General features: G+C 33.6%; 2 protein-coding genes across 2 annotated transcripts in view; one reads left to right on the plus strand and one right to left on the minus strand.

Moving 5' to 3' along the window:
- LOC126758999 (muscle segmentation homeobox) overlaps window positions 1–10,581 on the minus strand; it is a 66,223-nt gene extending 55,642 nt beyond the window's left edge. The window contains exons 1-2 of the mRNA XM_050473513.1: window positions 10,242–10,581; window positions 6,896–7,727 (exon numbers count right to left, since the gene is read on the minus strand). Coding sequence (XP_050329470.1) covers window positions 6,896–7,523 — 628 coding nt within the window. The 5' untranslated portion in view covers window positions 7,524–7,727; window positions 10,242–10,581. The remainder of the gene's footprint in view (window positions 1–6,895; window positions 7,728–10,241) is intronic.
- Window positions 1–27,097, plus strand: part of LOC126759000 (homeobox protein aristaless) — a 311,849-nt gene that overhangs the window by 60,159 nt on the left and 224,593 nt on the right. Inside the window, exon 2 of the mRNA XM_050473517.1 lies at window positions 8,277–8,306. Within this exon, the coding sequence (XP_050329474.1) occupies window positions 8,277–8,306 (30 nt within the window). The remainder of the gene's footprint in view (window positions 1–8,276; window positions 8,307–27,097) is intronic.

The raw sequence follows: 27,097 nt of genomic DNA on the forward strand, positions 1-27,097 counted from the left end.
GTTTATATGTATGGCAATGACTGTCTTTTCCAACTTTTTTTTACTGTTGATATTTATTTTCACACAAATTCTTGTTTTTTGTTGCTTTTCATAGTGAAATTTTTTTTTCATGTGAAATTCGTTAAATTGACCAATTGACTCGTTGCGCGTTGGTGTCAAATCGTAAATATTGATTGCTGTAAAGTGTCGTCATTCGCTTTTTACTATCGTGTGAGCAGCCGAAGCACATCATTAGTTCAAGTTTATGGTCTTACGGCAATTATGCTTAAATAGTTCGCCATTCAAAGTGAAGAGTGTGTATTTTTTGTGCGACTTCGGAGAGGTTGTTTTGCATTTTCTTCAATAATATTGATGATATGGTTTATTGAGGTGAAGATATGTTTTTAATAATTGTTGAAAAATATAAATACTGTTATTTAAGGGTTATGTGTTGAAGTAATTGATCAAGAATGTCATTCTTTACATGCTTCTCGAGCAAAAATCGCTCCCTGGATATATATTTCTAGCACAGTGAGGACTTTTAGGAGTTCAATGTGCTCTAGCATCAACTCAGTTTCGCTGAGAACATCAAATTTATCCGGGAGTGTCTATCAAGCCAGTATTTTTGTGGCTTGGAAGTAATTAAAGCATTGCATCGACTATGTGACTACAAACGACTTACAATCGCACTGGCATGCTGCTTTAACTGCGTGAAAGTCGTACAAAAGCTTTCAATTTAACATAGCCAGGTGAAGGAAAAGCTCTGGAGCACTTGTTAGCTTTTTAGTTTATTTCAGTAATTTTTAGAGGTCGCTCAAAAGCTTTCACTTTAATACAGTCACTTAAAGAAAAAGCTCTGGAGCACTTGTTAGCTTTTTTAGCCACCTTCAGTAATTTCTGAAAGTAAATTTTCTATAAAAACAACTTTAGGAGCTTAAAAGTCTTGCAGAAGCTTTCTCTTGTTTGCAACTTCCTAAATACTTAAAAAGTGTTTGATCACCTGCCAGCTTTTGTAGCTGAATGACCTTATTTTGTCAGCGTTTAAGTAAATTCATAAATTATAATTCTATTAGAATAACAGTTTAGTAGTTAATAACAGCTTCCGGAAGTCTTCACTTTTATAAAATGACAATAAAATGAAAGCTATGAAGTCAAGTCAAGTTTTTTTTAGTATTTCTGCCAATTCAGAGACTCAATTTTCTATAAAAATTATCTTAAGAGCTTAAAAATTTAAAATCTATTGGAAATATTGTCTAAGCTTAATAAATAGCGGCTTGCAAGAAGCTTTCACTTTTATAAAATTACAAGAAAATGAAAGCTCTGGAGCCCTTTTCAAGTTTTATATTGCTATTTCTGAGAGTTTATCTTCTTTAAGAACAGCTTTAGGAGCTCATTTTCCATAAAATTAGCTTTGGCAGCTTAAAAGCTTTCCGAAATATTACCTAGGCTTAGCAAATAAGGGTTTGCAAGTCTTGTGGAAAATTTTACTTTTATACAATAACAAGAAAATTTAAAGCTCTACAGCTTTTGTAGCTGAAATATCTTACTCTTTCAATAAATGCGTAATTTCTGAGAGTTATCATTTTATAAAACCAGCCTGGGGAGCTAATAATGGCTTGCAACTCTTACAGAAGCTTTCACTTTTAAACAATCTCTAGCAAGTTGAAAGCTCTAGAGCACCTGCCAGCTTTGTTAGATAAAATATCTTACTCTTTCAGTGTTTGAGTAATTTCTGAGCATAATTTTCTAAAAAAAATAACTTTACCTTTCCCTCTAATTCGCTGAAGAGGTCGTTGTACTCACAATTTACTCATTAGCTGGAAGCAGCAGCGCATGAACCGCCATATTTGCCACCAAATGGTTGATATTTTAAGTTTTACATTTTTTCATGTTTCTTTTTCACAACACGCTACTCATTCACGCTAAGTTTAGGCACCTCCCTTCCGACTCAAACCAGTAGCGCCTTCGCTTCAGCGTCAGCCATGAGCTAACAAATTCCGCTGCGCATATGTATTTGTGTACGAGTATGTCTACCTGTGTGTATGTTTGAACTCATATGCTTATTTCACATATGAATTCACACATTACCATTTCACACCTCTCTGCGCAGCGGCGCGGCAGCGTGTGCGACATTACTACTGCTGCGGAAAGCTTACTCATAGCTAAAGTTAGCGAAAAAAAAGTCAGGTAATTTGGGTAACAGTGAGAAATTGAGATATTAGTTGACGCAACGTGGTAGTTAATTTTAGCGCAAACGCCAGGCAGGTGAAAATAAATTTCAACAAATCCCAGCTGGCATAAATATTCGATAGCAGAAACGGTAAAAATTATACACGCGTGTATTTTTAGCGGATCCAGCGAAAATAGCTGATTAACTTACCCTTTAGGGGCTAGTTGGGACGACGCGGAGGCGGTGCTCTGCCGTTACCACCTCACTGCGCTTGCAGAACCACTTGGCTTCTATTCGCGCTTGGCAGTTGTGTGTGTGTGTGCTGTGTCACATCGATATATTAATTTGCTTAATTAGCGGCAAACTGACGCATGTCAGCGTGTTGGATTGGATTAATAAGCAGTGTGCTAGTTGAAATGACAGTCAGCCAACAGACTGACAGTCTGCAGACAGAATTATGGTTGGCGGGGTGTTGCGTACTTACCGTGCATATTAGTCACAGCTTGTTAGCAATACGTTTTTTTTACTTATCTGCTCGTTGTCTGTAGTTTACGCGTTGGTATTTTTTAATTAGCAAATACCTGGTTGGTGGCAACTCTGGCAGGTGGCTGTGCTCATTAAAATAATTAGTTGAGCGGAGTAAAGCTGTTTCGCAGACTTTAACTGGTACTTACAGTACTTTATTTGTAATGCTGAGCCTAGGCTCAAGATGAGTTCGGTTCTTTACAAACACGTAAGCTACTCTAAATTTTCAACTTCGGGGGTCATAATATACTAACTCGATGGAAAGACAGCATACACATCTCTAATATCCGTAAGGCAAGAGTAATAGTTCTCCCGCTATCGAACTCCAGCATCTTTGCGCCACTTGGGAATTCGAAAGTTCCAAGCTCTAAGCTTCGGGGGAGGTATAAGTCATAATATAATAACTCGCTGGAAACCTAAAACCGGAACTCGATGGATACCTGATATGCAGGAGAAATACTCCACTGCTGACGAGCTCCAGCTCCTTTGCGGTATTTCGACTTGTGTTCTAAAGGTTTGAGCACTAATAATAAAGAACTCAGATAACTTACTCATTTATTCTTCTCCATATCTTTTTGAAATAATATTTTTTTTTGGACTGTTAGATCTTCTGCACACTACAGTCCTAATATTCTAATTCTTGGGAGTCGAATTATCCATTACACTGTATAGAATTTGGCTCTAAATACACATTAGTAAATACTTTGAAAAACCTGCATAACTAATTTTTATAGACTTCTATGACCAGACCCTTAAAATGTGAAATCCCAGCCATAAACTTTGGATCCAAACACTTTGAATACTCTATAAACAGAAACACGGGACTCAATTTAATGCGCGTAGACTCAGCTGGAGTCATTGTTATGGAGCTGGTGCTAATATTTTTGACTACTGACTTCAGTGTGAGACTCGGATCAGTCATAGTTGTGGAATCAGGTGTTACTCTTTCTGACTGCTGATCTCAGGTTGTGACTTGGTTCATCTGGAGTACTGGTTGTATAGCTCAGTTGAAACAGGTAACTTAGATCATCTGGAGTCATTGTTGCGGAATCTGGTGTTGCACCTATTGACTACTTGACTACTGACATCAGGCACGATTATAGTGAAGATTCGAAATATGACATGCTCTAAGTCCGAGCTCGACGATCTTATTCTCGGAGACTTCTTAATTAGTAGACTGACAGCAACAGGATAGACTATGATGAGAAAAGACTACACACGATATTGACTTTGAAATTACGATTTTTTTAATCCGTCTAAGTTCGATACTCAGACTTAAAAACTTCCAGACTTCATGTTGGTTCAGAAAAAATTGAGATCCTGAGGATGTTAACATCATTTCTACGCTAAAATTTGAATGCAGTCAGCGGCGTCTGGGATTTAATTTAGAAACATTATGGAATTGAGTTTGGTGTGTAAATCGGTTTTCATAATACACTTATATAGACTGTACCACGTGGTTTGTGAAACCAGAAATTTTAATTTTGACTCTCGAGGTTATTTTGTTATAAGATTGTGTCTCATTTGGGCTAAGCTTTAATAATTTATCTAGTATTTCAAAAGAGGCATCTTCGGTAGCGTTACTTATACTTTCGGTTAACTTGGAGTTCTTCTTCTTTCTTCTTTTAATAAACTGCGCGCTACGGAGTCTCACCTGACATAACCTAACTTTCTGCAGTATTCAAAATTAGTCTTCTTTGTTTCAACGACAGAATCTCAATTTACAAGATTCATACATTTATTTCTGCGCTTTGTGCTGATAGTTTCTGGCAAATAATATTATATTGTATTTATTCATAAATTTGCGACAAGCACTCATCCAAGCAATTTCACGCCTACTAAATGCGACATATGAGGCTTATTAGCGGTGCTGCTCAAGCCAAGTCAAGCCGAGCCAAGTCACGCCGGCGTCATTACCACTTGGCTGCGTACGCCGCAGCACCCACATGCAGTCGCATACATAACTATATGCATACATATGTATATATGTATGTATGTATTCATGTTTGGTGATGTAGACGTGCGCATTTTCGCCGCCAGACAGCCGGCGAGCCAGCCGAGCCATCTACTATTGCGCCTTTTGCGCTGCAGCTCATATTCATAAGCTCTCCGAAGAGTATTCATAGGCTGCTTTGTGCTTTGTATCTAAAATTCCATGACAACAACAGACATTGTTGCTTTTCCAACTTGTTGTTTTTGTGTTTTGTGCTCATTTGCCTACACGTATTGTTGTTGTTATTGTGCTACTTTTTTTTTTGTTTTTTTTTTGCATTGCACTTTCGCTATTGTTTCTGTTGTTGTGGTTTTCTCTAAGTTAGCCTACTTCAGTGTCTTCAAAAAGCAACAACAATAGCGACAACAACAACAACAACGAGCTCAAAGGCGAACTCACTACTTACACACACAGGCACATCCACAGACATTTTGAAGACATAGACATTGAGGCTCGTTCAAGTGCACCCAATGGATCTTATGTGTGGCTAACACAATAACAATGTTATATATGAGTATAACAAAAACAAAAAAAAAGCTAGAAAAAGTGGTAAAAAGCACGATTGTGCAAAAAAGTTGCAAAAATAACGCAATGCACAGTTTAATATGCCAAAGTCTTTGCTGCATGCCTGCTGGCTCTACAACGGCTCTGCGCCGCCAACGCTGCTCCCGCAGTGTCTTTTAAGATTTCTAATTAGCTGCGTTTGCACTTATGGTCATGCCTATCGTCTGCTTCTCCCCCTATATGCCGCCTTAGTTTGTCAGCTCGACATTGTTGCGATTTTGCACTTGCAAGTGCCTGCGGACGGGGCTGTAGTGGGGTTATCTCTTTTAAATTAGGATTCTTAAGCACTGTCACTGTAGAGCTAATAGAGAGTGACAGTGGGCCACTGTTGCTGGTTCTTCTGATATTTTATGCCGCAAAGTTGTGTGGATCTAGGAATCCCTTGGTTTCTTTGTATCAAGGTTATGTGTGGTGTCATAAACCCTCTTTTCTTGTTAATACATAGCTTCAAATAGTGCCATAACCAGACTAAAGTCTTCTGGGTATTAGTCTGCTCGGAGTGTCAGATTCGGGTAATTTTGATGAACTCTATTGCCCCTATTGGTACTTCGGACCAGTTTGAAAGTCTGAATCTACAGTTTTGAGTGTCTGGATTTAAGAAGCTTGATTCACAGAGAAAAGTTGATTTAGTTTCTTTTCTTGCTAGTGCTTAGTGAGACATCTAAAACTTTCTTTTTTTTATTTATTTCATCAAAAACTGTTGTATTCGGAATAGTGAAGCAGAGAGTGGTAAAGATCGGTGACAATTCCGCCGGGTCTGGAATGTTCAGGGCGCTCGCAACAATGTTTTGCAAATTATTTTCTCCAACAACTACCTACAATCATCTCCGGGACCGGTTTTCTCTCGACGTCCCTGATTCGGATTAAAGAATTCCTTGCATTTATCTCAGTAACGTAGAAGATTGCAGCCATATTGATAATCTGTTTTGAAGACCCTTTGTCCGCAGTTGATATCTTTTATCTAATATCCACCTAGAGACTTAAAAAGACTTCCGTTCTCGGACTGTAAGTTCGAAATAACTTTTTTAAGCTATCAAGCCAACATGTAAACGTCTACAGTCCAAGATTTTCCGTGAAGTTTGTATATTGGGGTTCATCCAATTCAACTACATCATTTATACTAGCACTTGAGAGAAGCGTTGAACTGTAGAAAACTTCAGTTAGATCAGATCTGTTGAGCTTCGTGAGCTTATCTTGAATATTTATTGGTATGATTGGATATTTTGTCCACGGTATGAGTGGACTGGACAAAGTATCGAGAAAGCGGTTTTAAGCTTAGTTTGAAAGGATTTGAAAACTTTTTTAAGGATTTGGTTGCTTATGTGTTCTAGTACATAGTCCGATTATCTTAGAACCTATTTAACTTTTCGTTAAAGTGAGTGCTCGTAGGCTTTACTTAGGCTTTCTACGTTAAAATGGTTCATTAGTTTTTCGGTACACAACTTCCGAAGCTATATTTTCATATCACCGTTACCTTTTGCGGTTAAAGGTTCAAATAAGTGTGATCCAAGGATTGATTGTACGAAGTAGTCGAAAATCAGAAATATGCGTCAATCCACGTTGAGGAAAAGTTTTCTTTGTGCCCGAAAGTCGCTTAACTCATTTTTCACATAAAAAAAAATTCTGCAACTAAAAATAATACCCAAGTCTAATATCTCACTCACCCGCAAATTGACTGCCAAAATGCTGCTGAAAGTGTCCGCGAAACTCATGCGGCGTGCTGAAGCCCGGCGGCAAAAAGCCACGCAAGTACGCCGCTGCTGCCAACGTCGTCATGTGATGATGATGTGCCGCATTCAGCTGCCCCGCATGGTCGGCATAACCGGCTGCTGCATAAAAGTTCGCTGGATTGAAAATAGGCAGTTGACAGTGCGCGGTAGCGGCCGCCGCAGCAGCCGCCGCAGACAGACGCGTCACATCGGGCGATATGGAACGGGAATCGCGTGTCGGGCGACCGTGCGAAGAGGCAGGTGAGAGTGGTGCATTATTGCATTCGTTGGCGGTGGGTGTAGCGGCGGGCGGTGGTGGTGTGCAATTTGTCGTTGTGCTGCTATGCCGCTGCTGCTGCTGTTGCTGCTGCTGAGTTTGTGAAGTAGGTGATTGTTGTTGTTGCAATTGCAATGGTTGCTGCTGCTGCTGACTGTGCTGCAGCTGTTGTTGTTGCTGCTGCTGCTGCTGACTGAGCTGCTGCGCCTGCTGATAGTTGGCGGCAGCAGCCGCAGCCGCCGAGCCTACACCCAAGCCGAGTATCTCCTGTATGGCGAAGGGCGTGCGCATTTTCGTTGCTTGCATTTTTGCCGACGGCAAATTTGTTGCGCGTGTAACTGTTTAAGCGTGTTGTTGGCTTGTGGATTTTTAAGCACTACTCGTTTGTTTACTATTTTGTTGGAGTGTTCCACCGCAGTTGTGTTGTGATATTTAAAATTCACTGCAGTTTTTTCTTGTCATATTTGCTTAAGCGTTTTTTCTTTTTAAATTGCACAGGTAAACTGGTTGCTAAAACGGAAATATTTTTAAATTTTGAAAATGTATTTGAGTAAATATTTATTTTGATTTTAAATTTGCATAATTAATGTGATGTTTAAGTGTTGTGTGTTTTTTATTTACACTATTTTTTGTATGTAATATTTTTAGATTTTTAATTTTTCATACAAAATTATTTATTATGTATATTATTTTTTGTATTTTTTATTTTAATTTTTATTTTTTTTCATACAAAATTATTAGTTTTTATTTGTCTTATTTGTTGTAAACGGTTTTTTTTTTAATTTTTGTTTTTATTTTTTAAAATCTATTTAATAATTATTTAATGACTTAAAATTGTTATTATTTTTATTTATTAAAGATATTTACATATATTTATACATATTTTGTTGTTAAGTGGAATATTATGTTCAATTTTAAGCAGATGCAATTTATTTTATAAAAATTTATTTATTTTATAGTAAAATTAGCAAAAAATAAAAAATTGCAAAATTTTTAAATACAATTTTTTGTTAAGTGAAATTGTATATTTAAATTTTAATTTTGTATGTTTCATTTCAGAACTTGTGCACGCCTATTTAACGAAAATTGGTGAGTGTGGAATTATAAATAATTAAAAACAAAAAATTTCAATCATAGTTTTCATTTTCCAAATTTTAACAAAAAATGTTAAATTAATATTTTTTAGAAAATTAAAAAAAAATATATTAAAAATAGATTTAAAATTATATTTTTTTCTAAATATATTAAAATATTCACTGCGAAAATATTTTGAAATTTCGGAATAATTCAAAGCGGTTATACGGTTTTTGGTAAAATATTTTGTAGGACCAATTGAGAAAATAAGAATGGCAAGTATTTGTATATAATATTATAATATTCTCTCATATGCAAAAAACTAAATTTTCTTGCTCAAAATGGCAACATCCACATGTCCTAAAAATTTTAAAAATTCTGTTACTACTCAAAATATTTTTTTCAAAATACTCAAAGTGTAAATATTATAGTGACACCAGATATTTTCTTCACATAAAAAATGTATAACTATCGAAATTCCTATTTTAACTATTTAATTATTTTTTGCTATTTACTTAGCAAATGTTCACATTTTTCGTTTTTATTTATGCTTTTAAAATGCTCGCATATTGTCCCTTGCTTTTAAAGCTCTTTTCATAGGCGCTATCACCTTTTCATTAGTCAATATTTCAACCATACGAAAATATTGCTGAATATCAAAAAATCGAAATTGAATTTTTTTGATTCACAATGTTACGTTAGTATGCATTGGGTGACAATATGAAGTATTGAATATGAAAATATATTGTCTTTGTGTCTGATGCTTTTCACAAGACAAAGAATTTCTACTTTATTTTATTTTTTGCTAAATTACGATTTTTGTGCAATTTTTGTGAAATTTTTTATATTTTTTTGTCACAGTTTTTAATTTTTTTTTCTATTCTGTTTACTATTATGATTTTGCTGTATTGCTTTGGGTTAAGTTTACACATTTTATGAGTGATTATAAATCATTTAGTGTTTTTTTAAATGCGTGATTTTTGTTTGAATGCAATATAGCTATTTTTAATGCACTTCTAATATTGCTGTGTTAAACTTTCGAATTGTGAAATGTTGTCAAAATATTTAGCAGTTGAAAAATATTTGCGTCCGCTCTTCAGCTGTCTGCCTAGTAACGAAGAAATTAATCATTCTTGAAAAATTGTTCTTGAGTTCTTCAGCTCAATTACTTTTTATTTTTTTATTATTTCAATTTTTTAATTTTTTGAAAAATGTTTGTTTTTAATTTTTTTTTAATATTAATAATAAGCGAGCTCCATAATAATTTAGTGTACATTTTGTAATAATTTTATTTTTAAATAATTTTTATATTTTCAATCCGTATTTTTAACAATTTTAATATTTGCTATTTTAAATGTAATTTTATAATAATTTTATTTACATAATGAAATTTATTTTTTTTTTATTTTTATACGTTTTATATACCTCTGTAATATTATTTTAATTTAATACATTTTGATGTAATTTTTTTTAAATTTATTTATTTGTTTTTTTCTTGGAGATTTTATATATCAATATATTATTATTTAAATAATGTTTATATTTTTTGTTAAATTTGTTGTGTATTTTTTTCCAAATTTGTTTAATTACACAACACTTTATTTTTTTTATTATATCAAAACTTTATTTTATATTTTTTAGTAAGTTAGTGCGTTAATTATTCTTTATTATACAAAAAATAGTATAAGTATTTTATTTTTTATTATAAGTTTTTTTACGCTTTTTTTTTAATTATTATGTAGTATATCAGAACCTTATATTAATTATTTACAAAATTTTTCATATAGCTTTTTTTCGTTATGTACATATTTATTTATTTGACTATTATTGTACTTTTTATTAATTTTTTTGGTTTGAAGTATTGTTCTGGAGAACTCCATTTTGCATTGCAAATTAAAAAATAATAATAAAAAAAATTTCACTTCACTTTTCATGCTCTAAGCTTTTTACCTCATATCAGTTTTTACTGAAACAGTCACTTTTTGCAGCAGTTTCTTTGTTTTTTCACTGAAAATACGTCTTTTATTGCTTGCTCCGCTTTAATTACTAATTCACTTGTCTTTAGCAGCCACAAAGAAAAAAAATCACTACAATTGGCACTTTTTTGTTGCTGCGTACCGCTAAGTGTGCACAGCCATATGCATGTATATATTTTTCGTACGGCAACTCGTCTCACTTGGTGCGCGTTACACGTGCGTTGTGGTTGGTGTCTTTTTCCAACTGCGACAGCGACGGCTGTTGTTTGCCTCAACGCCACACAGCACAACACGAATTCGAAACAACGCGCACAGCAAAGTACCAAACGGAACTGAGCGGAGGCTGACACCGTGTCTGCTGTTTGCCAACAGCCCGCAGTAGTCACAAGAGCAACATATATACTAGCGCAACAACAACACAGGCGCACTGTGTACCAGAGCGAATAGGTTGCTCGGCAAGCAAAATTCGTCTGCGCCATCTTTGTATGCTATCAAACGGTAAGGCGTGAGTGTGATAGCCTGCGCATTGCCTGCTATCGCACTTTAACACAGCGTGCTCGCAGTTATTCCAATGTGAGGAGTAATATTTCCAATTGGCATTTTGGCTTACCATTTCCACAGTTGGAATATTCCATTTTACTATTGCTATCGCGCTCACACACATGTGTGACGCATGCAGCGCTTTCACTCACGCCTTGGAAGGTCACACCGTTACGTGTACACTATACGTGTGCGTGCGGTGGTGTGCGTGTGCCTGTGTCAGTGCCTCAACTTTCAGGCTGATTTGATTTTGCCTTTTGTTTGCGTTTAATTACTGACCGAAAAGTCGCTGCCAGGACCCCGGCACCGCCGCCGTCGTCGTTGTGCCCGTCGTCGCCACCGCAGTCTCGCCTGTGTCGTGCAGCAATTTCTTATAAGCTTTACAAAGCAACAACAACGCATGTGATTTTTCGTAGAGTGGAAAATTAACTCATCGTCGTCGCAGCAGCAGCGGCGAGGCGGCAAGTAGCAGTAGTGGCGTAACATTTGTGGTTCGCAGCAAGTGCAAATGTTTAGTAAGCTTCTGCTGCACGTTGTTGTTGTAGCGTAATTTCTCTTTTATCTTTGTTATTAATAAAACACACTTAAATTTGAGTTAATGTGTATTCGCTATGCAGAGGCTCATCGGCAGCTATGCATACATACACACATACATATGTACATATTTTACTTAAATTAGCTTAATAATATAAATATTAGTTGCATTCTAGCTGGCTATTTGTAACCTTAAACAGAGCATATCAATTACAAAATAGTTGTTGGTGATTAATTTGCTAAAAACAATATTCAATTGTTCGAAAATATTATATTTTTTCAAAAGCACTAGCTCATAGCAGAATTAAAGGCTTATTAATTTTAAATAAAAAATTATAATTGAAAAAAATATATTTTCTTCTCGATAAGCGCTTGGATTACATTATTTTTGCGTTAAGTTTAAAATTTTCTGGTTTAATTGCTTCTAATAAGATAAATAGATGAGCATTGCGCCGCGAGCTTAGATCTATAGTGCCCTTTTCCCCGAATGTAGGCTAAGGTAAACAATTTTTGAATAGATACGAAAAAAAGTTCTTGGTAGGTGAAATCCCATTAGAAGCGCAAGATAAAATAACAAAAATGAAAGGAAAAATCTACGTATGATCTGAGCTAGAGGAAAGTGGTGGACGTGGTTGAACTTTTAAGCTTTAAAAACAGTTTATCTCAATTTTTGGCAAAGCGAAGAGTGCTATAGACACAAGTCATATGATAAAATCGTAGGCAATGAAAAGATCTACAACTTTTCTATAAAAACCTTATACAAATAACCTCAAAATATATGTGAAAAATTCAAAAAATTCTAGTTTTTGATTTCTTTCCCGAAATTTGCTGTAAATTTACCTTTCTATGTCCAAAATAACAATTAACATCCTTTGACATAACCTCAAAATTTATATGAAAATTTCAGAAAACGAAGTTTTTAAGTTTTCTTTTATTTTACATAATAAAAAATTTCTTTTCTCGAAATTTGCTGTAAACTTACTTTCTTATATGCAAAATAACAATTAACACCCTTCGACATAACCTCAAAATTTATATGAAAATTTCGAAAAAATTTCACTCTAATTTTGTAAAAATAAAAGATTTTCTTTCACGAAATTTGGTGTCAATTTACTTTCCTATGTCCAAAATAGCATTTTTTTCTTTCCCGAAATTTGGTGTAAACTTATCTTCCTAGCTCCAAAATAGCAATTAACACCATCTCCTCAAAATATCAAAATATCCTCAAAATTTTGGGAACAATCCGAAAAACCAAGTTTTTGCGTTTTTTTTACATTAATTTTGTATAAAACCAATTTTTTCTTCCCCAACATTTGGTGTAAACTTAGCTTCCTGTGTCCAAAATAACACATAATCTCAAATATATATGTATATGAGAAAATTCAAAACTCAGTTTTTGCGGTTTTTACTTTAATTTTGTATATAAAAAAATTGTTTTTTCTCGAATTTTGTTGTAAACTTACCTTCCTATGTTCAAAATAATAATTAAAAGCGGATTTTTTCCAATAAAGTTTGAGGTTATGTGCAACACCCTTTCAAACAATTTTTTGTTTTTGTTTTTTTTTTTACTATTATTTTTTGTTTTACTATACTATTGTTTTGTGCAAAAAAAATTCTTTCCAGAAATTTGTTAAACTTACCTTTCTAAGGCGAAAATAACAATTAACACCCTTTCACATAACCTCAAAATGTTTGTGAAAATTTAAAAATCGCAGTTTTTGTTTTTTTACTTTAATTTGTAAAAATTTTCTTTCTTTCTTATAGCACATATACAATGTATTTTTTAAAATTAATTTTCATAATTTAATATTTAGTTTCTAATGGCTTTCAACCTACTATGCATTCCTTTATATTTTCACAGTTTTTAAAAGCCTTCTAGTGCCTATAATACATATGTTTTTGGAATATATGTAGATATATATTTTTTTCTTTAATAAAAATAAAAAACAAAATTAATTTAAATTTTTGCCCGAAAATATAAAATATTGCCAAAATAATAGATTTAATTTTTTATTATGGGTTTTTTGTACGGTTATTCCATCAAAAAAATTTTCGACGCAAATTAAACTTTTTATAATAATATAATTTTTTACCTGCAACTCAAAGTCATTTTCTTCGCGGAGTGTAACTTATGACGAAAATAGTGTATAACTTTTTACTTTTGGGTGGGGAACCCTCCGCAGTTCGCCATACCTTCCCACCCTGGATCCGCCCCTAATATAATAAATATACTATTTTAGGAAATTCAATTGTTTTTAAATGAAAATGGTAATTTTTTTAATTTAAATTTAAATTTATTAAAAAATATTTTTTTATAGTAAAAATTATTTTTTTAGTAATTTTTTTATATTAAAAATTTATTTTTTTTTACTAAATACTACTTAAAAATTAAGACGTATTTTTGTCTGTTTAACTACATTTTTATAATATAAAATTTTAATATAAAAACTGGAAATTAATTAAATAATCGAATTTATAAAAGTTCGATTTACAAAATAATTTTTTTTTTGCGAAAAAATTAAAATTCCAAAGTTTGCAAAGCCAGTAAAAATTAATTTTTTTTGTGTAATTTTGCTTAACGTTTTTCATAATTTCACCTAATTATGCAAATAAATAAATTTTCAAAAGTTCTCTTTTTTTGAAAAATAAAAATTAATCGATTATTTGTTGAATAATTTAAAAGCAAAACCATAATTTTACAAAAATAAATTATTTGAAAGTTAAAAGTCAGTAAAAATTATTACTTTTTCGTTTTTTTGCTGAATTCACATGACTCGGTGTCCGACCGACCGATTTTGACTAAATTAAGTACGTAACATTCTTCTCATATTCCTATGTTTTATGTCCTTTTTTAAATATGCCACCTTATGACCAAAAGTGCTTAAATCCAACTCAAAACTATTCAAACCCTAGACACCTAATATGTAGGGTCCACATATCCATAATTGACTTATAACCTAAAATATTTGTCAATGCGAGGGATATGCAATTGAAATTCAAAGAGAGTTCTTTCCCGGCAATAGTATTTCTATGTATCAAAAATGAGCTGAATCGGACCAATACTTCACTGAGCCCCCATATACCTAATACAAAGTTTTTCGAACTTTCGGATGACTTTATGTAGCATATATCGGGCAATATTTGAATTGTCCCAATGAAAATAAGAGAGCCTGTTTTTTCATAACAGTTTATCTTTGTGCCTAAAATATATAAATTTGAGCGAAAACTTGACTTAGCCCCTATATAACTAATATCAGAATTTTTAAACATCTGGCTGACTTTACTCCATATGATTGATGATTGTATGTGAGGTACCTTAATGAAACCAAGAGAACATTTTTTAGTATGTTAATAGTTAGTAGATACAATCAGGTCGATACTATCCCAACCCTTATACCCTATCACCTTATACCGAATATGTCGGTCAAGTTATATATATTATGTATATACATACATTTGTATATAATCCTCTGTTTGACGTTTTACAAAGCTCCCATGGCTACTAATGGCAAGAGTATAAAATGTTTTGTTGCGCCCTTCCAACATGCTTCTTATATTATTATATGTCGGTCCAATGCTTAATTTTAATAGAAATTTTATTTTTTTACAACATATACTTTTTACATTCACCAAAATGGACTTTTAAATCCAATAGACACTTCCATAAGGTGAGTTATATTTCCATCTTAAAATAAGTTTTTGTGACGAGAAAAGAAGATGCATTTATAAGTTCATAAGAAGAAGAGGATACCATCTCAGTCTATACCGACCGGGTTCAATATGGACCATGCGAATTTATGTATTGGCATAATATTGTATATAGGTGTGTGCGTTTCCGCTGACTTAAGTTGGCATCTCTCTCTATTTCTACCGAACTTGGCTAGCATCTTCATTTTTAGTACTAGGCAAAAAAAAGCCTAAGCGAAGCTCTATTTTGTTCAAAACCGCGGGAATATAAAACTAAAAGCAGATATATTATATTACCAAAGGATAGCCAGGCGAGTAGCGCTCCTGATGCCTTGTCTTCACCCATGACAAACTCCGTTCCAGTCCTAGTTCACATCTGCAAGAGAGCACTAAGCTCAATAAAAGACAATTTCTTGCTCCAAAAACTTGATCTGGGTTCCCCACTACAAAATGGAACATTTTCGGTAACGAAAAAGCAGACGAGTTGGCAAAGGCATTAGGAAGCTATTCCTCAACGTAATTTTATTAAAATAAGTTTTTGTGGTATATTAAAATTAATGCATTTATAAGTTCATAAAGTGAAGCAAACAGGCAGGAATACATACAGACATATATAAGTATACTGATGCCGCTCAAACTCACCTGTTTTATTTATATGTCCATTGTATATTTATGCGCTGTTGTATAATATTGTATATAGATATGTGTGTGCGTGCCAAATTCCTTTTTTACATCCATCAAAAGGCACTTACTTAAGTTCTCATCTTTTTACACATTCAGGTAGATAGAAAAATCCTTTTTGCGTTTTTGCACTTCATTTTTGTTTATGCGTTTGCCTTTGCTTTTGCAATCATATTTGTTTTAATAACTCATGATAATGTTTTCCACTTAAGCAATGCTGTTTTCAGTTCTTGCACTGCTTTGTTTTCATAATTTCTTGCTTCGCATGAAAGCGGAAAAAATACTCAAATGGATTATTTAGAGTAAACTGAAGAGTATGTTTGTATTATTGTGTATATATGTATATATATTACGTAATACGTATACGTATGTATGTATATTATGTAAATATGTATGTATATCTAGGTATATGTATATATGCGGCACTTAAGTTCCAACAAGATGTGTGCAAACATTTTTATATGCAGAAAAAACTTTAGAATTTTAAAAATGATTATAAAGGGTGATCTATTTCGTGATTTCTTACTTAAAAAAAATCACAGAAACTTCAAAATTGATGGCAAGTGTTTATTTTTATTCGAAAGAACATTTTTTGGTATTTATTTTTTAAAGATTATCTCTTTAAATGCTGACAGAAGCTAGACTCAGGTAATCCATCCTTTAAGTCCACTTTTCGATAACTCGTTCGAGCATTTCGACTGCTAACTGGCGCATGACATACGTGATGTTTTGCTCCAAGGCCTGAATTGAAGCGGCATTGTCCGCATGGACTTTAGACTTTACATATCCCTACTGTAAAAAGTCTAACGGTGTGATATCAGACGATCTTGGTGGCTAATCGATCGGCCCAAAACGTGAAATTATTTGCTCACCGAAAGGTTATCTCAATAAATCCATTGATTGATGTGATGTGTGAGAAGTGGCGCCATCTTGTTGAAATCAAATGTCGTCGAGATCACGAGCTACAATTTCAGGAATCATATGTGACCTGGTCTACGGAAAGGGGCTTAGGTGTCAAAAAAAGGAGAACAATTAATGAGATAACGAGAAACTGACGATTATTTTATTTAGACCAGGTCACATATAGTCGGTTATAATGACGCGATAATGGTCGTTCTCACCGGCATAATTTTTGAAGAAATATGTACCGATGATCCCACTGGCTCACATCAAACAGCATTTCCTATTAAAAATAATATTTAAAAATTAATTTAATTAAAATTAGTTTTTTATTTATATTTTTTTTTAATTTAAATTGTTTAATTAAAATAATTTTTTTTTTTAATGTCGAAATTTTTTAAATTAATTTAAATTTTCCCATAAAAAAATATTGAAAAATTAGTTTAATTAAAATTAGTTTTTTATTTATAATTTTTTTTTAATTTAAATTTTTTTATTAAAATTATTTTGTTTTAATTTTAAAATTTTTTAAATTAAGTTAAATAAAATAATTTTTTTTAATTTAAAATTAGTTTTTTATTTATAATTTTTTTAATTTAAATATTTTTTTTAATTTTGAAATTTATTAAATTAAAATTTTTTTTTAATTTTGATTTTTTTTAAATTAATTTTTTTTTTAATTTTGAAATTTTTTAATTAAAATAATTTTGTTTTTAATTTTGAAAATTTTTAAATTAATTTAAATAAAATTTTTATTATTAACTTAAAAAATGTTTAATGGGAAATGCGAAAAATTTGAGAACTTTTTTTAATACTTAACCGCAAAAATTTAATAAAGAATCAAAATACTTTAAAATAGTTTGGACATTTGAAATATGTATTTCTTCATTATTTGGGCCTTAAAAAGTTAGTAAAATGCGAATAAATAATTTTAAACCTCACTGTAAGCTCCAACAAATCGCCTTAAATTAAAAAAAAAAAATATTTCAATTCAGTTATAAATATTATTACTCAATTATTAGCAACAACCATTCTCAGGCAACTCTAAAAATAGCAGAACTTCGAAAAATTTACTTATTGAAGCACACGCACACACACACACACATACAAATAATCAAGTTTCACCCAACGCAGCCAAGCCTCTTCAACTCTTCAAAACTCAATACTAAACAATTCTACAACAACCCAACCTCAACTGCCCCTACAAACTCACATTCGCATTTCCCATTCACAGCGCCTTACGTTTTACCTACCACACTCTCTTCAACGAATTGAAAACACTCTTGGCGCCATTGGGGAGCTTGGGAAGAGCTAATCGATAAAACTTGACTAATTGGCAGGGCCAAAAGTGAAAATTTCTTAATTAACATGTTTCCTAGACAACAACAATAACAAAAACAACAGCAATAGAAATAAAAGCAACAACATCAGCCTTGATTGCAAGCTACAAAACAACAATAACAGCAAAAATATTCTTGAAAACTTGAAACAAAAACAAGAAAATCCAAGTTTTTTGACGCTTGTGTGTGTGTGCTTTCTGTGTATATGTGTGCACGCGTGGAAAATCGGATGCATTGGAACTTACTGACTACAAAAACAATAAGAACCAATATTGGATGAGCGGAAGTGCAGACAAAAGCAAAGTTTAAAACAGCAAAAACAATTGACTGGAAATGATTTTCAGCCTTTGTATGTATGTATGTATGTGTGTGCGGGTTTGTGAAATTGCACAGTAGACGGCAATATTACAACAATCACAAAAGGAAATTGGAATAATTATTGGAATTGTATTTCACTTGAAATAATAGAAGATTTTTGCTTTTGCGAGAGCAGAGCGCTTTTAGCCCAATTGAGCGGAGCGAACTCTCGTTATTAGACAAATCAAATGTGAGTGTAGAATTCATAAGTGAATAAACGAATGAATGGCGGAATTGCGGAAAACACAGAAATCTGAAATCACAGTGGTTCGAAGAGGTTATACGAATAAAAATTATAAGAATGGGTAGCAAAATTGGATCAGAGAAGAGTTTTTAGCATGATTGAGCATGCTTTGCAAAGTTTTGAATCATTATTCTTGGAACACAAAAATGTTAATTTGCCTTCTACTGGGTTTATGAGCACGGTTTCTGATTGTCGTTTGTGTCTATTATATGCTCTCTGACTTGCAGCTATATTCTTCCCTTGTTGTCTCACTTCTACGTTTTTATGTGCTTCCTCCGCCCTTCCTTTGTTTGCGTGAGTCTTCTTTGCTCTTTTAGGTAAAACTTTTTGCCACTGGCCGTGCTTTTCGTATCCTGGTCGCACTGTTTCTCAATGCTCCACAGGGCTAGTTGCGCGCAGCTTCGACGTTATTGATGCGTCTTCTCAGATTTTCTCCCTCGTCTCTTCTCATTTTATGCGGTTAGCCAGTTTCTACGGTAACTCTTGATAACGTCGAAGAGTTCGTCAAGCTGTGCCGTGCCGTTCTTAACATCCATGTTGACGTTCTTCTGTTTTGCCATCACCATCTTCATTATTTACAGAATATCCTTGCACTTTTCTTGGGATTCTTCTTCTGTCCCTCTCATTTGGCTAATGTACTCTTGTTTCGGTGAGTTTTGATGTCCAACTGGGGTGCTCTGCCCTTCTCCTTGTTTTGCTGATGGTGCTTGTGTGGCCGGAGTTTCCCTTGAGGCTATCTTTTCTTCAGGTATGTCTGGTTGTTTTGGAGTGATGGTGAGTAGAGGGGATCTAATTATCTCGTAGTTCTTGTCTTGAACATCTTTAGTTTGTTGTTCTTCCATTTGGGGTTTTTGTCGTATTCATTTTTGTTATATTGGGTCTCCGCTTCAAGCCGTTACTACCGTCCTTTATGAACCCATGGTTATCTATGCAAGCAGGTAGTCCACTCGAGGGTTGACATATGTCCTTAAGGGAGATTATGTTTAGAGCTATGTTCGAGCACGAATCAGGAGCTCGTCTCAACTGAACCTGTACGGCCAAAAAATTATGGCGACGTATATTGAACGTACTTGAAAATATGCCAAGGTTTTAAGACCGGTATTAGCCTGCCAGCCATTTCGGTAAGATGTCACTCTTGCCTACTAAGGTGGCAGAATACTGCTCACATCAGATTAGAGAAAAGCTTGTCTTATTGAGAACGAAGAGCTCTCTAAACCTCTTAGGACCCATTTTGGGCCAAAAAAAAATTCCAGCATAAGCACTAATGGTAGACTAGAGCTGGCGAAACTCCCGCGAGACCCAGCTATCAAGTAGTAAAACGCAACAGGACCCATTCCAATTCTATTCATAGTGCCGCTAAGGTGTCTTTTCTTGCTACATCGTAGGCTTTGAATTTTGCCTTCAATCCCGCTGTAGCCTGACAGCCATACCAGTTTTATAATAAAGTAAGTCGATGCTTATCCCCGCACAACTAATACGGCTGTACCAAAAGCTCCATCAGGATCGATAAGGACCAGGAAGAGAGGACGACCTCCGCTCCTTTGGAAATACCAGGTGGAGACGGACTTCAATCACTGCCTCCCAAAAATAGAGCAATACTAAACAAAAATTCCTGTAACCCTATGGCGGAAGGCAATCTGGAATGTCTTCTAACTAAGTTGAAAAAGACGGTTGGGAGAACAGAAGGCAATATGCTTTAGTTAGCACCCGATTTAGGCGGTTGCGCAATATCCACGGGGATATCCTGGAGATATGTAGTCCTCAGTCCAAATTTACCATTAGTTATTCCAATATTGAAATACACATATTCTTCTCGAAGATAGTGGATTTCATGGCGTGATTTGGCAACAGATGTATGCCGAGAAGGCTTCATTTATAAACAAATGTACAAAACTTGCTATAATCTTAACATCCTAAGCTACTTCATTTCATGCTATATGGTCCTCCTCACACATCCCATTTACCGCTCGTTTCAAGCATATAGCGGCACTTATACTCAAGTACAAATTTTCATTCGCTTTGTTCTTCGTTTAATGCATTTCCGTTATTTATCGATGTTTAACACCTGGCAAATGGTTTTTTAAGCAATACTCTTACTTACTCGTTGTTATTGTTGTTTGTTGCAAATATATGTGTGAGAATATGTGATATGTGGCACTTTAGATCAAAGCATTTCTTCAACTAAGTGCCAAATGCAGTTAAACCTCATTTCCGTGTTTTGAGTGGAAAACAATTTAAATGCCTACTCTGTGCTTTCTTTTGGTTTTCAAATTTATTTTGCACTTGGAAGCGGATGCATTAGAAAATGAATTTTCACGCTCTTGCATTTTCGAAAGTTCTTCGAAAAATTTTGTTAATTATTTATAACGTTGTATTGTTATAGGTTGGATAATATACTAAATGAAAAATGTCTGGCAAGGCAGACATATGCAGTATCGATCCATATAAAAAATACATTTTTATAATATTCCAAAACATAACTGAGTCTCTGCAGACAATTGGACCAGACCTCTATCCAGTATATTAAATATATGTATATCTTGTGGAAGTTTAGCCTTTTCTGTTCCTTCCAGTTCGACCACATAAGTCGGTTTATGCACGTAGCAAATCAAACTATATACAGTGGTACTCCAATATAACGAATGATATAATGTTGGGGCCGTTCGTTAAACTGAAATATTCGTTATATCGGAAACGAAAACTAAATTAATATTGGTACATATATGTTTAAAAATAACTATTTATTCATGAATTCATAAGCATTGGTTGAAATAAATACATATACAATGGAAAATGCATTCAATAAAATTTAAAAAAGTTGAATTTTATAACAAAAATATGAGCATTATTCAACTGAAAACAAATTTGTTATGCTCATTTGCTTTTGTGGGCGAGAAATTTTGAGATCCTGTGCCTTTTGATGTAGGCTTTTCAATAAAAATATTTTTTCCTGTTCCACGTTGTTTTCTTCAGACCATTTGATACACTTCTCAAAGCAGTCGATGGCATCAGTATGCTTTTTTGGCGGCACAGCTACAGCTGTAACGGTATCACCTTCTTCCTCTTCCGAAAATTCTATAGCTAATTAATTTTCTTTGAACGGTGCCACTAAATCAGCTTGGGAGGACAGTTTTTCGCCAGATTCTTTTAAAATTCGGATCCCAAACCGTTTTTTAAATTTACAAAACCAACCATTACTTGCCTTAAAATTTTCATTGGGATATTTTGTATTATGGATTTGCACAGCTTTGGCTTTTAAAATATTGCTGTTAATATGTACGTGCTTTTCACGCTGGGAGACAAACCACTTACATATATAGAGCCTTTTCCATCTTATGATATTCGCCTTTCTTTAACGATTGTCGTCTCAATGTGCCAGCATGTCTACCTTTAACACTTCTTATCACTTTCCGGCAATTTTTTAAAATAAATAGAATACCATATTTCAAAGAGATTTCATTCAGGGTTATCCCCTTTTTATTGCCGTCAATTATTTTTAATTTGTCACCCAAGCAAAGCCGTTTTCGAATTGAAGGCATTTTTAAATAATTTATGCGATATCCTCACTTTACCACTTTGAACTCACAACTGATATTTCGCGCAATGAAGCGTGCATAAAAAAATAAATAGAATTCTTTAAAAAAAATAGCTCAATAATAACAAGTAAGGAAGGGCTAAGTTCGGGTGTCACCGAACATTTTATACTCTCGCATGATAAAGTGATAATCGAGATTTCATTATACGTCATTTACATATTTTTCAAATACCGTATTTTTGTAAAGTTTTATTCCGCTATCATCATTGGTTCCTTATGTACTATACATTATACAGAGAATGCATCAGATGGAATTCAAAATAGCGTTATATTGGAAGAAGGCGTAGTTGTGAACCGATTTCACCCATATTTCGTACATGTCATCAGGGTGTTAGGAAAATATTATATACCGAATTTCATTGAAATCGGTAGAGTAGTTCCTGAGATATGGTTTTTGGTCCATAAGTGGGCGACGGAACGCCCATTTTCAATTTTTAAAAAAGCCTGGGGTTAGTGTTTCCGACATTTTTTGTTAGTCGGTTAACGCACTTTTAGTGATTTTCAACATAACCTTTGTATGGGAGGTGGGCGTGGTTATTATCCGATTTCTTCCATTCTTGAACTGTATATGGAAATGCCTGAAGAAAACGACTCTGTAGAGTTTGGTTGACATAGCTATAGTAGTTTCCGAGATATGTACAAAAAACTTAGTAAGGGCGGGGCCACGCCCACTTTTCTAAAAAAATTGCGTCCAAATATGCCCCTCCCTAATGCCATCCTTTGTGCCAAATTTCACTTTAATATCTTTATTTATGGCTTAGTTACGACACTTTATACGTTTTCGGTTTTCGCCATTTTGTGGGCGTGGCAGTGGGCTGATTTTGCCCATCTTCTAACTTAACCTTCTTTTGGAGCCAAGAAATACGTGTACCAAGTTTCATCATGATATCTCAATTTTTACTCAAGTTACAGCTTGCACGGACGGACGGACGGACAGACGGACGGACGGACAGACAGACATCCGGATTTCGACTTTACTCGTCACCCTGATCACTTTGGTATATATAACCCTATATCTGACTCTTTTAGTTTTAGGACTTACAAACAACCGTTATGTGAACAAAACTATAATACTCTCCTCCTTAGCAACATTGTTGCGAGAGTATAAAAAGAACTAACGGGTATTTAACTGCCTGCATTGTTTTTGTTGTAATACAACCAAAGCCAAATACAAACGCCATACATTCGTAATATCGAGTTCATCCAATTTCCAGCTTTCGTTATATAGAGTCATGAATGTATTGAAAAACAGCGTTCGTTATATTGAACATTCGTTATATCGGCGTTCGTTATACTGGAGCACCACTGTATGTAGACATTCCAGACTGCCGAACATATTCAGTCTTCCAAATGATCTTTATGGAAAGGCTATATAACTTTTGACTCTCGAACCCTGCTTTTTTGTTTACGGAATATTAACATATCAATCGCTTGCAGTTCAACCAGAGAAATCGGTTATACAGACAATCCTTCGTAATTTTATTTTTGGAAGGGGTTTTCATCGTGAAGCTTCTTCTTGGCCTTGTAGTTAGTCAAGACGAACTTCATGATCTTAAGTTATCATCACTGCGTAGTTTTTTCTCTCTCAAATGCGACAACTTCAGACTTCCAACTAATCAGAATAGGTTTGCTCTTTTTTCCAGAGACTTAAGTCCGCACTGAAAATGTTTAGACTGGATCTTATCATCTATCAAGCAATAAAATGGAGTTTTTAAAGAATATTAAGAAGACTTAAATTCGGCTCTAAAGACATTTAGACTTGGTCTCTTCATCTGTCAATCAGTCAAATGGAGGTTTTAAAGAATATTGACATTTCAATCAGATTCGATTACCGGCAATCGAACCTACTCAACTCAATTTTGGGGATTCTTTCGAATTCTGTAACTTCTTTTTGTCCTTTGAATTAATAGAGTCAGTCTTTAATACCATAAGATATCAACACTACGAAGATCTTTTTCTTTCGGCCCTCTAAACTATCCTCGCTTGATAACTTTAAACTTCTTCAAGACCCTAAAATTCCTTTCTCTGCATATAGAGGTTTGGATTTCTCTCAAAGCTAAAGTTATGTCCACATTGGAGATTTGTTATTTAAAGTTGTGGTAAAGTTAAAGTAAGTTGAGTTGAGTAAAGTTGAGTCCGACCACAGAAATGTAAGTGCTGAGTCAGATACCTCATTTTTTGTGGTATCATGCCAGTTCTCGCCTAACCGAGAACATCTGGTGTGGAAAAATTTTGTTAAGCTCCCAAAAGTATGCAACATAGATCCTAGAGTTAACATAATTGGATAATTTACTCAAATACCAAACTTGGAAGAACCACAGGAGGTTCCTGGACTGTTGCAAGCGGTGGGATAATGAGAATACGGTGCTTATTTCAAAGGATACCGACTTGTAGTGCATATATATGTTCCTCTGAAAGTTTGGTAATGTAGTTCACTTGAAGAGATTTGCAATCATAAGCTATACAGTTCATTTATATAACCTCAGCTTTCATTTGAAATGCTTAATTCGTCAAGTTCCCTGCTTCACTTTGAGTCTTTGGCATTTTGCTGTTTAAAACTAATGTTTTGAGACACGGAATTCCTGTCCAACCTATTCTTTTAAAATCTTGAGTATCTCTACACTTCTTCAGCATGCTTTGTGGGCCTTGATTTGTTGTACTTAAAGCGCTTTTAGTATTATATAAGCATTTAATTTAAATTTATGACACATCTGTCTTAAACCGACAGCCGGCGCTTTGGTCCTAATTAACCCAATGACTAATTAAGCTAAAAGCTAGCACTTTTAATGCCAAAGCAAGCGGAAATCCGCTGAGATACCACAAATATAAATTGACTGATTAAACGCGACGTAAGGCAATTGCAACCGTGCTAGCGGCGTGCAAAAAATGAAAAAGTGCACTGTTTGTTTTTTTAAACGTCAAAAGGTTGGCGCAAAATGTGCTTAGAAAAATGTGTGAATTTCCATTGTCTGTGTGCATGTAGGAAACAGCACTCCCTGGGGACCATTTCCAGGCATGCATTTGAATTTTTTCTAATTTTTTTCAACGCATATTAGCTACCCACTCAAAGTGGCTGGTTACCACTGGCGTGAATTGCAAATTCACAAATGTGGTTTTGCGGTTTGACAGCGCTGTAGCATATATGTACATATGTATATCGTTTGTCTATATATTTATATGCATATATTTGTACATATATTTAGCTTGTGTGATGTGTAGGTGTTATTTTTGTGCAGCCAATTGTCACTTGGCATCAAAATTCACACCTCAAATTTGGCGCGCCGCATGCATTCGTGTGCATTTCACTGATATTTCAAAGAAAAATTTTGAAAAAAAAAATTTTTTTATTCTTCAGTTCATTGCACTTGTTTAGCACTTTGTCGTGCTCATGCTTATTATATGCGAGTTAATTAAAAATATTAAAAATGTGGCATGATTTTTTCTTTTATGCAATTTTCTTTAGTGTCAGTGAACGCTTGAGGAAGTGTTCATAAATTATAATTTTTTATTTTCGATTTAAAGGGTTGCTTTAATTTCTGTTTTTTTTTTTTTTTAATTTTCATTCATAATACATGCTCCAGTAACCTGATTTCAAGCCTATTTGCTAAGTGGAAAGATTTGTGCAAACATTTACGGCAATTTTTCACACGATTTTAGCAATACCATACCAAATCGACCACTTTTGAACCCGACCCCTTTAGATTTTGCTGAAACTTATCCATCCTTTTCTACCCTTTGAAAAACATTTTTGAGAGTTTTTTCAAAATTTTTTGTCCAACTTCAAAAAAGTTATGAATTTTTCAAAAAAATGGCTTTTTTATTTTCAAATAGCCATAACTTTTGTAGAATTGACTTTTGGGGACCTTTTTTTTAAGTTTTTGGTTTTGAATGAACTTTTCGAAAAAATACACGAAAAAAATTTAACACGATCAATTATATAAAATAATCGGTTTTTTTAAGTAAAATCATGATTTATTTTTTTTTGGAAGTTCGCTATTTTTTTTTTTTTTCTCAAAACAAACTTCAATTAATTTGACAACTATCCCTGCTAATCCCGGAGTGGGCCGATGTTTTTTATGTTTTTTTTTATTTTTTCAGTTTTGAAAATTTGACAATTTTTTTAAATAAATTTTTTTGAAAGTTCGCCATTTTTTTTACATTTTTTTTCCTCAAAAAAAACTTCAATTAATTTGACAACTATCCTTGCTAATTCCGGAGTGGGCCGATTTTTTTTTATATTTTTTGTATTTTTTTCATTTTTGAAAATTTGATAATTTTTTTTCTGATTTTCAATCTGTCCTAAAATATGTTCGAAAATATTTTAGATCACTTCAATACTTCTTTTTAGACAAAATTTTACTTGCTCATAACAATATTTCTTCTTTTTTTGACATATTGCCAATTTATTTTTTACAATATTTTTTATTTTTTTTTCTAACTTTGAACTCTTTTAAAATATGTCAAAAAAATTATTGGAATACATCAATGTAACTTGTTTGGTTAAAAATATACTGCATCACAAAAATATTACTTTTTTCAGTTAATGCGGTATTGCCAAATTTTATGACAAGATTTTTTTTATATTTTTAAATTTTGAGCTCCTTGAATATGTGTCCAAAAATCATTACCCTACATGAATTTGTCATTTTGTCAATAAAAACTCCTTGGCATCGTAAAAGTATAATTTTTTTTGATAATGACAATTTGTCAAATTTTATGACAAAGCTTTGAAATATTTATTTAATTTTAAATTCTTTCAAAATGTGTCTAAAAAATTATTACACTCTTAAAAACAAATTTTTTCGACAAAACTTGCTTTGAATATAAAAAATATTTCATTTCAGCAGCGGAAAGTATACACATCTTTTAGTCATATTAGGCCAAATTTAATGACTACAACTGCCACCAAATAATACTAATTTTTCGCCTTTAATGGTTAAGATTTTTGCCAA

The sequence above is a fragment of the Bactrocera neohumeralis genome, chromosome 5, assembly GCF_024586455.1.
Source record: "Bactrocera neohumeralis isolate Rockhampton chromosome 5, APGP_CSIRO_Bneo_wtdbg2-racon-allhic-juicebox.fasta_v2, whole genome shotgun sequence".
Lineage (NCBI taxonomy): Eukaryota > Metazoa > Arthropoda > Insecta > Diptera > Tephritidae > Bactrocera > Bactrocera neohumeralis.